Below are 14,452 nucleotides of genomic sequence, written 5' to 3' on the forward strand. Positions count from 1 at the left end.
ATATTACGTTTGTAAATTAATGAACATTATTGCTTCAGGCTTAAACAGACAGTTACTGCATTTACATATTGAGTTGTTCAGTGCAGCCCCGTTAGTTACAAAAGATAATTTGCGTATTGGTAATGCATTCTGCAGCCGCCTTAGTGGGGGAAATGTAAGGTATCCACTCAGTGAAAAATCTGTTACAGGTAATGGAAATAAAAAAAGATGAGGTCATGTTTTATGTAGTTTTTCAGTCCTCTGTAGCACTGCACTCTCGCCTGTACCTGTTTCTCTATACTCTCCCCTCCCCCAAATTCTCTCCATCCCACCACACTCCTCTCATCCCTATTTGGAGTGGTGCATTTTTATGGAAATAACAGGTCTGCATTACCTCTGGCAGTTTTCAAGGCGTGTTTCCATCACCTTTTTTGGGGGGTATTTTTATTTATTTATTTATTTATCTAGAACCCCTGCCCCCATCCACAGGGTTTTAAAATATGAGAGAGAGAAAAGAGAGCTCTGTTATCTAAGTGGAATTGTTATTAGTTGGGCTTTGCCGTTGTGATTGGAGCTGGCTCTGGCGGTGCCTACTGCCGAATGAACGATTAGTTGCTCTCCGCTGGAGGGGAAAAGTTGATTTCTTTTTCCTCCACTGCCTGCATAGCCTCCTAAACCTATTGTTCTCTCTTTACCAATTTTCCTCTCAATATCTTTCACATCTTATCTGTCTTCCATTTTTGGGCCACATTTTCATTTTCTCTACTTTCTTTCATCTTTCTTATTTTTTGTTTCTCTCTCTTTCTCTTCATGGCTTTTGTGAGCATGAATTCCCAATTTCCAGTTTGGTAATATATTGTTGACAATGTAGTGTTTTTTGGGAGTTTTGCCTTTATTTGATAGTGATAGTGGAGATACAGGCATGGGAATGCAGGAGGAAGACAAGGGTCACCAACTGGAATTGAAAACAAAGTTGCTGCCCATACTGTTCTTATAGTGACCACAGTGTTTCTCCAACCTCAAACAAATGCTTTCCCTCATGTGTGTTTGCAGTAAACATTGCGTTATGTTAAGTAAAGGCATCTTTTTTTTTTTTTTTTAATATAGGTTTGGAGCTTTTCTCAAAAATGTTATACAGGTTTGCCAGTGGATGTTTTATATGAGAGCAGTTTGTAGCAGAAAGCGTTAGACATGGGACATGACATTCTTAAATTTGAAAACTTCTCACACAGCCAACATAAGTATGTCTTAAGCACTACACATTTTCACTTTGTTGACTTTGCTGTCGGCCAGCAATGTGTTTTTCTTGATGTGAAAGGCTCCTTAATTCGTTCTCGGTGTTGCAGTGTAGGACGATAGTGTCCATCATTTTGAAAAATTTTGATATTTTTTAATGTACCTTATTCTGTAATTTCTATAGTTTTCAGCGTACATTATGCACATTTTAAAGAGTAATTAATCTACATAGTTTTGGCTGAAGTACCTCTACCCTAGAAGTTCAAAAATGCTTCTCGAAAAGAAATATGTATAAACATGGGATTGGCTGTAAGGGTAAGGGCTAAAGGCACGTTCATTTCTAGCACTGTAACTGTCACAGCCCTCATACTTCAATGTGTCTTTATGTTGTCATAGATACATCTACTTGATGACAGTGATGGATAGTGAATTGCCTTATACCGTTCTAGGCCTCTGATCACTCAGTTTTTACACTACTTCACCATACCATACAAGGTGCCCCATGCTACTCAGTTTGAATATCCACACGCACTTTAGGAACAATATGGGGTCGCTATCTTGCCCAGGAATTGGACCCCCCTGATCTACCAATTAGTGGACAACCTTCTTAAACTCCTGACCACCAGGGAGCAGAGTCAAAACTTTCGGACAACAACAAACAAGGTGACAGTGGAGAAGGTGGTGATAATGTACCTTAAAACGAAGGCAGCCTTGTACATTGTGATGATCTGTGAGGTAATTAAATATAAAGCAACATGTGGACAAAGAATTATTTTCACTGAATTACAGATTTGTTCCATGCTTGCTTTTAAATATTTTAATTCTTTACTTGTCCTAGTGTTTTTTCTAGCTTGAACCACACTATACTGCCTTCACAATTTCCAGTGGCACTGCTCTGTTGCGTTCGTTGTACATATCAAACGTTGAACATAAATGAGTCTTAAGACATGCTCACTCACTCTTTTGTGCTTTTGAGGAGTCTGATCTGCCACCAGATTAGCCAATAGCAAATTTCTATTGCAATACCCAGGTATCAACCAGTAGAGTGCAGTCACTATACATATTTGTTATATGCAGAATTCAAATACTTTGCACTAAATTGTCAAGATTTGGACCTGAATCCATCATTAGCTTTACTAAATACCCACACACATTGGCTTTCAGCTAAAATAAAAAGTGATTTGGTGGTTTAATTACACTTTAAGTGTGTTCTAATAAGGCCACTGGGCTAGTATTAAAATAATAATTCTGTCATTCTCCTTTTGTTTTTGTTTTTTTCTTATTAGCTGGGTCAGACCGCCCTCCTCCTGTGATTAGACAGGGCCCACTCAATCAGACCGTTCCTGTGGACAGCACAGTGGTCCTGGGCTGCCAAACAGCTGAATCTCCACCTCTGACAATCCACTGGAAGAAAGATGGCGTTGTGGTGTCTCCAGTGGACTCCCGCATGTCCATAGCAGACACAGGATCACTGGAGATCCGCTACGCTAAGGTAGGAAAAGTAACACAGCAAGTAGTATTTAAGAGACTGCACAGAGCCAGCTCACTAATATCTGGCACTGTACTTCCTCTTCTCAGCTGGGAGATACTGGTTTCTACACCTGTGTAGCTTCTAGTCCCAATGGAGAAGCTTCCTGGACAGCATACTTACAGGTGGAGGGTAGGTTACACACATTAAGATGTAGTCATACTGGGTTGTTAATACATGCTGAACAGTCTTGTTTGGTGTATTTTAATGAATTTGTTTGTATCATTGTTGCAGAATTTGGAGTTGTTATTCAGTCCAGTCAGCCTGTGGACCCCAACCTGATTCCCAGTGCTCCATCTAAGCCTGAGGTGACTGACATCGGTCGTACCTCTGTCACCCTGTCATGGAAATCCACCCCCAGTGCTGGAGCACCACCTACATCTTATCTGATTGAGACATTCAGGTTAGACATATGCAGTATTCAGCAAGTTTTAAAGATCCAGTGTGTAGGATTTTAGGGCATGTATCAGTAGAACTTGAATGTAATATTTATAACTGTGTTGTCATTAGTGTACAATCACCTCAAACTAAGAATTGTTATGTTTTCATAACCTTAGAATGAGATGTTTATATCTACATACAGAGTAGGTCCTCTTCTGCAGAGTCAGCCATGTTGTTTTTACAGTAGCCCAGAAAGGACAAATCAAACACTGGCTCTGGATACGACCATTCACATTTTTGCAACCTTCCTCACTAGACCTTTAACTACACACTGTATATTCCATCTATTAAGCTTGCTGACTTTTTCCTTGCATCTGTCATCATTTCTTCATCTCTCCCTGCAGTTATACATTAGGCAACAGATGGGTGACTGTGGCTGAGCATATAAAGACACAAACCTTTGTACTGAGGAACCTGAAGCCTGCAGCTGTCTACCTCTTCATGGTCAGAGCGGTGAATGCTTATGGCCTCAGCGACCCTAGTCCAATCTCTGACTCTGTCAGAACACAGGGTCAGTGAGGGCTTTTCATTCCTTGTTTATTTCATATTTAACAGACATAATTTCAGCTGCAGAGAATCGACATGTTCATTTGTTGATGTGTAACTTCTTCTTTTTCCGTTTGTACCAACAGACAGCACATCCACCATGCAGGGGGTAGATCACCGTCACATCCAGAGGGAGCTGGGAGATGTAGTCATCCACCTGCACACACCAACCGTCCTTTCGTCTTCTGCTGTCAGGGTGCAGTGGATGGTAAGGCATCCATACCATTATGACTGTCCTGCTCACTGTCAATGTGTTTTTTGCTCTCCATTAACCCTTTTCCACCAAAATAAGTGCATGTACGCTGTTTTTTTAACCTGCTTAACAGGTTAGTAAACAGTAGAAAGCATCATAGAGGCCAGTGAAAATAATAAAGTAGTTCCTTTTTTCTTTTTTTTTAATCTGTCACTCATTCAGTCTTTCTTTCAAACTAGTTGCAGATTAAATTTTAATTGATGTTCAAACACTGCTTGGACAGAGACAGACAGCCCTGTCATTGCATCTTGCTGGTAAAGGAGATAAAATTAGAGAGTCCACCCGGGTTTTGTAGCTCCATCATTTCCAATAATAACCTACTAGAGCTGGAGCCCATAAATACCCGTGACTACTGCAGAGTCATTTGACCCCTGCGTTAATGCCGACTGTAACCTTTCCCATTAAACACAAAAGTCTGTGTTGTTAGTGGGCGCTAGTGGGGGTTTTTGTACAGTGGGAAAGGGGCTCAAGTCAGAGTTAGGGTAAATATAAGAAAAGGTAAAATGTGTGTGTGTGTGTGTGTGTGTGTGTGTGTGTGTGTGTGTGTTTTGGATATGTGCATGTGCAGAAATATTTTAAGGCATCATTTGTCAAAATTGTGTGGTTTAAATGGAAAGTGCTTAGTCCTCTCCTGGCTTGATTTTAGCCAGAGCCATGCTGAGGGGAAACTATTAATGACCTCATATTGTGGTTCACTGTGATACTTCACAAATATGAGGAAATATTAATCTGTATCAGCCTAAAGGCAAAGGCAATTAACTGAGTTTTAACAGATCCTTCCAGCAGGATGTTCACTCACACCCAAGATGAAGCACTAACCTCTTAAATGTATGTTTTAACTCACAGATATAACGATGAACCTCAGAATTTACTTGCACCACAGCAATAAAATCTACAGTACATGCAGACATCTCTTTGATTTAAAACCAGATGTTTATTTGAAGCGTGTTTTTCTTCTGCATCTCCGCTAGGTCGAGCAGCAGTCCCCGTACATTCAGGGTTACAAGGTACTTTACAGGGCATCTGCTGAGCACGGGCAGCCAGAGGGGCAGTGGAGCGTCATGGAGGTGCGCGCCTCACGGGAGGACGGGCTGGTGATCAGTCACCTGAAAAGAGGAGCCATCTACGAGTTCAAAGTGCGCCCCTTCTTTGATGAGTTTCAGGGAGCTGACAGTGAGGTGAAGGTGGTCCGAACATTGGAAGAAGGTGACTGTCTTAGAACTTTTGTTCTGCACTGTTAAAGGTAGCTATAAATAACTGAGAGGATGATGCTGTTAGATTGCTGCCACACTGCCCAGTTAATACAGGTGTGTGCCTTCCTTTGAGTGCAGCAAGAGAGAGAGTAAATTGTTTTTTTGAGCACAGTGAAAATGTATTTTTTGAGAGTCTAAACACCAGCAAATGAGGATAGAAGCAGAATATTTGATAAATTATTTGTTTATTTTGACATTTGAACTTTACAGTGCTCTGGAGTTATTGGGTATGTCTGGATCACATGAGTCAGAAACATTTTACACAGCCAATACTGGAAATTAATCAACAAATAGCAAAATACTGTTAATATTGATATAGCCCAGTGGTTCTCAAACTCTGGGGCGGGCCCCACTGGGGGGTACATAGAGCCACTGCAGGTGGCGCATGGTTGACCAGGGTTAAAAATATAGAGTGGAACAAAGCTGAATGAATGTGATTTGTGTAGGGAGCATGCTGATGCTATAATACTGACCTTTTCTCAAGTCCAACATTGATTATTTTTGCTTCTGTAATTATTGTTTATGATTGATTTAAAAAAATGTGGGGTGGGGTGTGTGAACATTTGTCTTAGTTGTTGGGCATATGCTGGGGCAAAAGTTTGATGACCACTGGTGTACCCTAATATTTACCTGCAACTGTGCATATATGCTGGGTTTAAAAAGAATAAATTGACATGCATTGAAGGGCTGCACAAATTTAAACTTCATATTAGAATTTGAATGTCAACATTTTAAAAGAAGCTTTGAAGCCTTAAACTACTTGTTACAGCCCTAGTGCAACTATGTATTATTCTAAAAATTATTGTACATTTGGAGTACAATACAAATACAATACAAAAGCCATGTATGTTTTGGGGTTTTTTGTATGCGACGCTGTTAGAGATGCAGACTACACCTGGGAATGAAATTGTGTTTATGTCTGCATGGTTAACGGTATTCCTCATTGTGTTAGCCCCTAGCAGAGCACCCCAGGGCGTAACAGTGACAAAGAGCGATGCCAATGGGACTGCCATCCTCGTTGCTTGGAAACCGCCTCCGGAATGGGAAGAGGCTGGAGTCATTCAGGAGTACAAGGTAAGAAGGCCCTCCCCACCATCTCCCATACTCATGCTCTTCTCTGAATCCTGTGTATTGCAGTTCAAATGTAAATGGCATTTTTTTGAGGCTGACGATGCCTCTTGTGTTTCCGGCTGCGTCCCTCAGGCAGTCACTGTCATCTCGTCTCCTCTCGTCACCTTGTCTTGACAGATCTGGTGCCTGGGGAATGAGAGCCGCTATCACATGAACCAGTCAGTCGACGGCTCCACGTTTTCTGTGCTCATTTCCAGTTTGGCGCCAGGAATTCGATATAGCGTAGAGGTTGCAGCAAGCAATGGTGCTGGACCTGGGGTCAAGAGTGATGTCACTTTTTTTCAATTAGGTGAGAATTCTACCAAAAAAAAGTGTTTGTTTTGGAAAATGTCACAAAATAGGCCTTGAAATAGTGACAGCAACATAGTGTGAAAACGTCTATAATGTTCCTTAGCCTCCTAATTGTGCTTAACCCCCTGTTACTTAGGATTGTTTTTGGTTTTTTTTTTAAGGAAAATCTTGTATTTTTGCTGCTGCATCAACATTTTTGCACACAAATCTTCAGTTCTGTTTTGTCCTTTCAATTGTTTTTGTGCACATATAATGTCTCCTCTGTTTTCTTTTCCTGGTTAGACTCTGCAGGCCAGATGATGGATATCAGTGAGGAAAGAGACACTCTGTCTCAGATCTCAGATGTGGTGCGGCAGCCTGCATTTATTGCTGGCATTGGCGCCACCTGCTGGCTGGTCCTCATGATTTTTAGTGTGTGGCTCTACCGTCACAGAAAGAAGAGAAGTGGCCTCAGCAGCACGTACACCGGCATCCGCAAAGGTGTGTGTTTCTCTCTAGTGTGCATGTGTGTTCACGATGCAAACCATATAGGGCAAGTGTGTGTTTGCAAAACAGGTCATGTTGCTTTTGTTGGTACATTTGAAGGTCGGCATGATTGTAGAAGGGATCAAGACATGACATGTTGCCACTGCAATAAACAGGAGTCTTCATCTCAGTGATATTAAGGACTAATTTCAGAGGCCGATAAGCAGATCACATCAAAAGGTGAAAAATACTGCGGTCTAATCTTCCTTTGACACAAAGACTTCAGAAACAAATTTGCATTTGCGACTATGCAGACAGTCAGAGGCTGACCTTTAGCCGCTCATTTGTAGAGTGTCATTTTCTCCACACAGCACAGTTCTTAGAGGCACAGGCCTGTCAACCTGCCATTACCCTGTCTGCTACAATATCACTGTTATTTTCCCGCTCTGTCTCTGTTCGCCTGTCACCCCCATTAACCTTCACCTGGACACTTGTCAGAGACGGAGGCAGCAGTAAGGCAGCAGTGAGGCAGATGGCATGTGGTTATTTGAATATGTGTACATCACATGAGGAGATGTCCATCACACAGCAGAGAGTACATACATAGATACGTCAAACCTTAGTGTGTGGGGGAGCCCATAGCTTCTCTAATAGTAAAGTTTATATAATTATTTTAATGCTCATATTGCTTTCCCTCCCTGTCTTTGTCTGTCCCTACAGTCCCCTCATTCACCTTTACACCTACAGGTATGTACACTTTGATTCTCTCTTAATGTTGTAGATAATTTTCGTATTTTGCAAGTCAGTTGTTAGAGTTGCTGTATAGTATTCAGTTGAAACATCCCAGGATGAAATTGCATTTTGTCTCATTTAAGAATTTTTAAGAACTGACACTCTTTATGGCCATTTACATTTAGACATGCAAAGGTATGAAAGTGCAACTGAAAAGTTACACAATGCTAAAAAGAATACATGAATGACAGAGCATCTGTAGTCACTTAAGTCTTAAATTGTCTTAAAGCTCTCATATCATGCTCATTTTCAGCTCATGCTTGTGTTTTGAGTTTCTGCTATAGCAATGCTTACATGCTTTAATTTTCAAAAAACACTTTTTTTTCTCACACTGTCTGGATGAATATGCCTTTATTCTCCCTCTTTCTGAAACACTCAGTCACACACACTGCAAAACACTCCCAACAGGAAATACAAAGGGGTTCATTTAAAATGTTTATGTTTAAGAGTGTAACTGTTTATATAGTGGACTACAGATGTGACATCACATTTCATAAAATTTTGTTTAGTTAAACATGTTTTTAAAAATGAGAGAAAGAGAGATGAAAAGTACAGTGTGAGGACGCCAAAATATATTTTATAACTAATTATTTGCCTTTGTTGAATCAATGTCTACTTAATTGTTTTGCCAAATGTAGATTAACCTAACTCACTCAAATACCCATATTCATGCCTCAAACCTTCCCCTTCAGGGGATCACATATATATTAATTGCTTTATAGTTAACTGAATGAGATTAAAATGATTTGTTACAAAAATCTGTATTAAATTTGGTTAAAAATTATCTTAAAAGGTCTTTAAAGGCATTCAATTTATGTGTCTGATACCTGAAGGCACCCTGGAATGAGATTTTATGAACATAATGTAGGATTCAGAAAACACAAATGTAATGAGATTCAGTAAAGTAAAACACCATTAAAAATGTGAGCTAGAAGGGAGTGATTAAATAAATCTTTGCAATGAAGTGTAGCAGCTGTTGCTATCTATATAGTACAAGAAAAGTACAAGATCGCAGGACTAGCATGTTAATACTTTTTTGTTAGATCACACTGTGGTTTTTGCCCACCATATTAAAGCAATAATGTGTTTTTGTATAAACCTATGTAGTATATATTGATAGTGTGCCCAGTTAGGTTAGGTTTATTTAATTAAATAAGGAAAATGTGTTATGTATTCTACTGTTTGATGTATTACTGTTGCTTGAGGAGAAACTGTCTCCAACAGTGTTTCTGAATCAGTTCTGAAGTTATTTGGGGGTCGGTAAAGGCACAGGCAATTATTTGTGTTGTGTTCATGCACATTAAATCACAGAGTCAGTCTTTCCACGGAAGCATGTATTGAAGTGAGTGTAGACTTTTGACTTTATAGAATCTCTACCTGCCTTTCATGGTGCCACTTTCTCTGCCTTTGGCACTTCCTGTTTTTGACAGCTCATCAAGGTTTAATGTTTTCTGTTTCCCTTTGCAGTGGCGTATCAAAGAGGAGAGTCTGTGTGCAGTGCTGGCAGGTGAGTGATATTTTTGTCTCTGTTATATAAAGGCACACAGCAGACATGCACTTACATAAGAGAAACACTGGGGGGAGATGTCTCCCTTCTCCACACAATGAGACACATGCACCCTCCTCATGCTCATTCATCAGTGATATATGAGAACAGGAGCGTTTGATTGACAGCTCTGTGATCTTCGTTGTTGCAGACCTGGCCTTCTCAGCATGGGTGAACCTCTGAACCAGCTGTGGCTGCCTGACAATTGGCCAAATGCATGTGCCAATCACAAGGACTGTAGCATCAACTGCTGCAATAATGGCAACGGCACCAGTGACAGCAACATGACAACATACAGCCGACCAGGTTAGTTCAAGATCAAGTTGTGTGCATGTCAAGGTCCAGGTACTGTAGGAGTGCCTCTCAAATATATATTTAATTGTGTGTCTTACGAAAATCAAACCATTCTCTGGGTTGTGTTCTTACTGCGTTCATGTGCTCCTTTGTTCCCTGTTCCCTTCAGCCGACTGCATAGCTAATTATGGAAGCCATCCAGAAAACAAGCAGGGGGGACAGCTTGGTTCTGAGACGGCCATTTACAGCGACGTGAACCTCTCCAACAAGCTCAATGAGATTAAAACGTTCAACAATTCCAACTTGTGCTACACGAGTCCAGGAGGAGATTCAGCAGCCACATATGAACCCATCCCATACGCCACCACACAGCTCATTCAGGTCAGCATTAAGAATAAAGCAGCCACTGGTGGCGCTATAGGAGAACCTCTGGACATGCCATGCTGGAAACAGCCCCCCAACCCGCCTCCAATACCTAAAGAGATGGCTGCACAGATGCAGTACAACATCATTGAGCAAAACATGCTCAATAAAGGTAGAGTACAGCTACGTTTGATTTGCTTTGTATGAAAAAAAAGTTGCAATATTTCTTCCTTTTTTGTCTTCAGATCATTTGCAGGGAAGTGAAGGAGTGATCCATCCTAAAACTATCCCCTACAACCAGAGCCGTGATCACAGCACGGGAGGCTCACACCACAGCTCTGACAGAGGCAGCAACAGCACCTCAGGTGAGGCCAACGGCTACTTTGCACAGCAGTGAATTTTAATGATAAGCTGTGTTTTTCTTGATGTTTTCTTCTCATCTCTCAGGGAGTCAAAATCAAAAGAAGGGAACAAGAGCCCCGAAGATCCCAAAACATAATGCAGTAAGCTGGGGAGAAACCCTGTCTCCTCCTCATGCTAATGCCTGGGACTGTGATGAGTACAGCCTGCCCATGGAAAGGAGGTAAGACAGGAAAAGACACACTCAGATGCATGTACCCCTACACAGTACAGAATAAGGCCTTGTTCAGGATGCCAGCTCAAATCAAGGTTTTTGGCATGTGCAGATAATTTTTTAGGAAATCTGGACAGCAAAAAACAACACAAAATGCATTTTTTGCTAATTTTATCCAAGCCACATTTGGAGCTGGTTTGAAATTCCAATTGAATTTCTACCAATGCGTCTAAGTGCGGACGCTCTGGCTGCTCAATTCAAATTTCAAAGTGTCTTTAAACACGATGACATCAAATTCAGAGTGGTTGAAATTCTGAGGAGATCCATGCTGCTACCAGCAGAGCACCAAAGAGGATAACATGAGGAACAACAGTCCGTGGATAGGTGCCAAAATAGGTTGTCTGGAGGGCGAAATGAGAAACCCATAGATTTGTAATAATATCTAGATTCGGGATACCAAGATGGCGCCTGCTGATTCCAGTGGAGATGCTCGCCTGGTGCATATGCCAAAAAAAGTTTTTAGCTTCAAGGTTTACTTCCCCAGTATGCACCTCCCTGAACAAAGTGACCCAGGGATTTCCAAGGCCAATGCAGAACTTAGCATTGCCATGGTTTCCATGTCAGAAAGCCAAGGGGATTTTTCCAGTGGATTTTGGATTATTGCAGAAAATAAGCTCTGTGGAAAATGTAAGTTTATGAAACACATTTCGTTCAGCAAGATAATCTTCACATATGAACACCACTTTTAGGATTTTTGAAGCCTAAATTCAGTTGCCAGAAGTAAAAACCTATTATTATGCTATATACAAACTACATTAAGGTCACATGACCTAACGTTGCCACCACAACGCGGCTGTGCAGCTGTGCAAATCTGTTATGTTTTGTTTGGATTTTTTTTGGGTTGGGTTGGGGTGTTACATATTTTCTCAAAAACACTAGAAAATCAATCAAGTTTTTGTCTTCTTTGTGCATCGAGCACTGTGATTGACTGTTAGCCACTATGATGTCATTGCCAAAATAAGAAATTACTCTCTCTGTCACAGCTCCTCATATAAATAAAACTGATGTGGTAAAAATGGTCTCAAACATTCTAAAAATCTGATTGAATAGCATGATGAACTTCTGTAGTCTGATTTAGCCAGTTGTTGACAACTGCTTTTTTTAAGACATAAGATCCAAAGTTCACAAGTGATGTATTTTTTGGACATATTTAATGTTTAATGCTTCAGTTTGTTTTACCACAGACCTTATTTCATCTAATCAAAAACCCACTGTTTTCAAGATAAGGGAACTAAGAGTGCTGAAATGCTAACGCATCTGGGTTTTTAGTACTCTATATGCGCAGTTGTGTTTCTCCCGCTGTCCCCGCACACAAGTTCCCGCTCTGCTCATACACTTCACATTGTGATGATGTCACAAATTTTTAAATAATTTTAATTTAATTTTAATAATTTTACAAATAAAGAATGTCCATGAGTCAAAAATTCATAATAGAGAGAGTTTTAACTTTGTTATAACTTTGTTTGCAGTATGAGGTGTCCTGTCAACAGTTTAACAGAGGTCTCTTTTACAATGGTGTCCTATAGGGAAAAAAGGGGGGGTCTTTTCACTGTGAGTGGCCACTGGGAAAACATGGGTGCATGGATAAGCTGCTTTCCTGGGGGCGTGGATGGACCTCCATTTCTCATGCTTCCACTTTGGAAAGTCATATCATCAGCACCACTTCGTAGTTACTGATGCCTATGTCGTTATACTGTTTACAGTGTGGACAGTCTATTCTCAAGATCTGATTTCAAAAACAAATCCGATTGGTTTGCAGTCTTAATGTAGCCTAATACACGCATATGCAAAGCTCTTTCATTTGGTAAAATTGTAGTTGGGTATCAAAAGAGTTAGCTGCAGTAGTGCACTTCAAAGTGCCTTAAAATATCCACCAAATGTATTACTTTATTTGTTCTCAATTGAGTGCATAATATTAGATGAAAAATAAAATAGAATAATTGAAAAAAATAAACTAGCAATTTTGCTGAAAGTGTCATATTATATTATAGTTATTACATTGTGTGAAGATAAGCTGACTGAAAAAAAAAAACAGTAATATGATAAAGTTATCAGACTCCCTCAAGCATTAATTGAAGGTGTGCTGAGAACATCTGCAAACCTGCTGTCAAAACACGGCCTTATTGTCACAACAAAGACTTTTAAGCAAACTAATTATGCAATTTAGATTCTTGTCATTGTTAGACAGTTTACAATGACATCAGGTTTTATGTAATTGAAATGACTTCAGAAAAGGTACAATGAACAGAACAGAAACAAGCATGCACTCAAGAGATGTGCAGCATTACAGCAATAAAAAACAGATGGTGCAGAAAGCTTATTTTTCATCTTTATACGTTTTTCCATGATGGAAATTTGTGTTTCGAAAGGCAGACCAAGGGATTTGCATTGATGTCTAATGGGCTGTGACTAATGTATCAGGACTGCCAGGACCCCTCATTCCTTTAGCCATTACCACATGTCAGTTGTCCTTTTCTTCTCAGTTTTGATCCAGAGGAGAGAATAGAGGGCTGCCCTACTCCACCGGTTAGAGGGGCAGCCTCGTCACCTACTGAAGTGTCCTATAGTCACCCTTCTAACCCAACACCACAGGGAGACCAGAGCAATGTCCCGCACGATGGAACAGGGCACCTCAGGTAACCCATTAAATCTTCCTGACACCGCATTCAGCGATTTTTAACTGACACTGCACATTTTACAGCTGTGAAAAGAGTGCATAGATTTTAATGCACTTTCCATCCAACACACCACCAGCCACCCCCACCCTCTCTCCCCAACACACACCTACAGCTCCATACCCTTCTGCATGGACACCGATGTACAGGAAGAGGATGAGGAGGAGGAGGAGGAGGAAGAGGCAGAGGAGGAGACGGACGCAGAGCTTGCTGATAGTCACTTCAGCCAACACCACAACCAGCAGAAGCACAAACACCAGCTGCACCACCCCTCTCCACACAAGCTGCCACTGCATGGGCTGGAGCAGACCCCAGCCTCCAGCACCGGGGATCTGGACCGATCGGTCACAGGGTCCATGGTTAACAGCTGGGGCTCAGCATCTGAGGACAACATCTCATCTGGCAGGTCCAGTGTTGTCAGCACCTCGGAGGGATCCTTCTTTACAGATGGCGATTTTAACCAGGCAGTAACGTCTTCACGAGATATTGTAGGCCTGCGCATGTGCAGATACCCGGAGGAGTCAGGTGAGAGAGCTGCTGGGGACAATTTTATTTTGTAAACAAGATGATTAGCTACACTTGTGCCATGCTTCTAAAGATGGCGATGTCAGTCTGTCAAGTGTGGTCCAGACTTAAATATCAACACAACTTTGGATGGATGCTGTGGAACTTTGTACAAACATTCATGGTCCCCAGAGGATGAAGTCATAATATATCATGACATTGTCCAATACTTAAAATCTTCTAGACGGACAGCTAAAGTTAGATTAGTATTTTAGTATCAACTTTAAGTTTACTGTTGTATTGTATGTACTAGAGGTGTACATTTATTATCTGTTCAACCAACAAAATTTTCTGTTTCTGTATTTAGATAGAAAGCCAGATGTGGGTGAAGTTTATTCCGGAAGTCACGTTAAATTGGGCAAATGTATTCTCTAACATTATATTTATTTATAATGAAATTGTTGTGCCTTCAAAGCACCTAATCGATTTAACAATAGCATATATTTAATTAGAGCATATAT

At 40.7% G+C, this 14,452-nt stretch overlaps 1 protein-coding gene across 1 annotated transcript in view; it reads left to right on the forward strand.

Moving 5' to 3' along the window:
* Positions 1-14,452, forward strand: part of LOC121952493 (roundabout homolog 1-like) — a 105,390-nt gene that overhangs the window by 89,080 nt on the left and 1,858 nt on the right. Inside the window, exons 10-26 of the mRNA XM_042499217.1 lie at positions 2,502-2,707; positions 2,794-2,875; positions 2,978-3,146; positions 3,529-3,695; positions 3,817-3,938; positions 4,955-5,189; positions 6,189-6,310; positions 6,485-6,656; positions 6,941-7,138; positions 7,844-7,870; positions 9,383-9,422; positions 9,613-9,767; positions 9,925-10,290; positions 10,364-10,483; positions 10,566-10,701; positions 13,236-13,388; positions 13,507-13,952. Of these exons, the coding sequence (XP_042355151.1) occupies positions 2,502-2,707; positions 2,794-2,875; positions 2,978-3,146; positions 3,529-3,695; positions 3,817-3,938; positions 4,955-5,189; positions 6,189-6,310; positions 6,485-6,656; positions 6,941-7,138; positions 7,844-7,870; positions 9,383-9,422; positions 9,613-9,767; positions 9,925-10,290; positions 10,364-10,483; positions 10,566-10,701; positions 13,236-13,388; positions 13,507-13,952 (2,916 nt within the window). The remainder of the gene's footprint in view (positions 1-2,501; positions 2,708-2,793; positions 2,876-2,977; positions 3,147-3,528; positions 3,696-3,816; positions 3,939-4,954; positions 5,190-6,188; positions 6,311-6,484; positions 6,657-6,940; positions 7,139-7,843; positions 7,871-9,382; positions 9,423-9,612; positions 9,768-9,924; positions 10,291-10,363; positions 10,484-10,565; positions 10,702-13,235; positions 13,389-13,506; positions 13,953-14,452) is intronic.

This window comes from Plectropomus leopardus, chromosome 13, assembly GCF_008729295.1.
Source record: "Plectropomus leopardus isolate mb chromosome 13, YSFRI_Pleo_2.0, whole genome shotgun sequence".
Classification (NCBI taxonomy): domain Eukaryota; kingdom Metazoa; phylum Chordata; class Actinopteri; order Perciformes; family Serranidae; genus Plectropomus; species Plectropomus leopardus.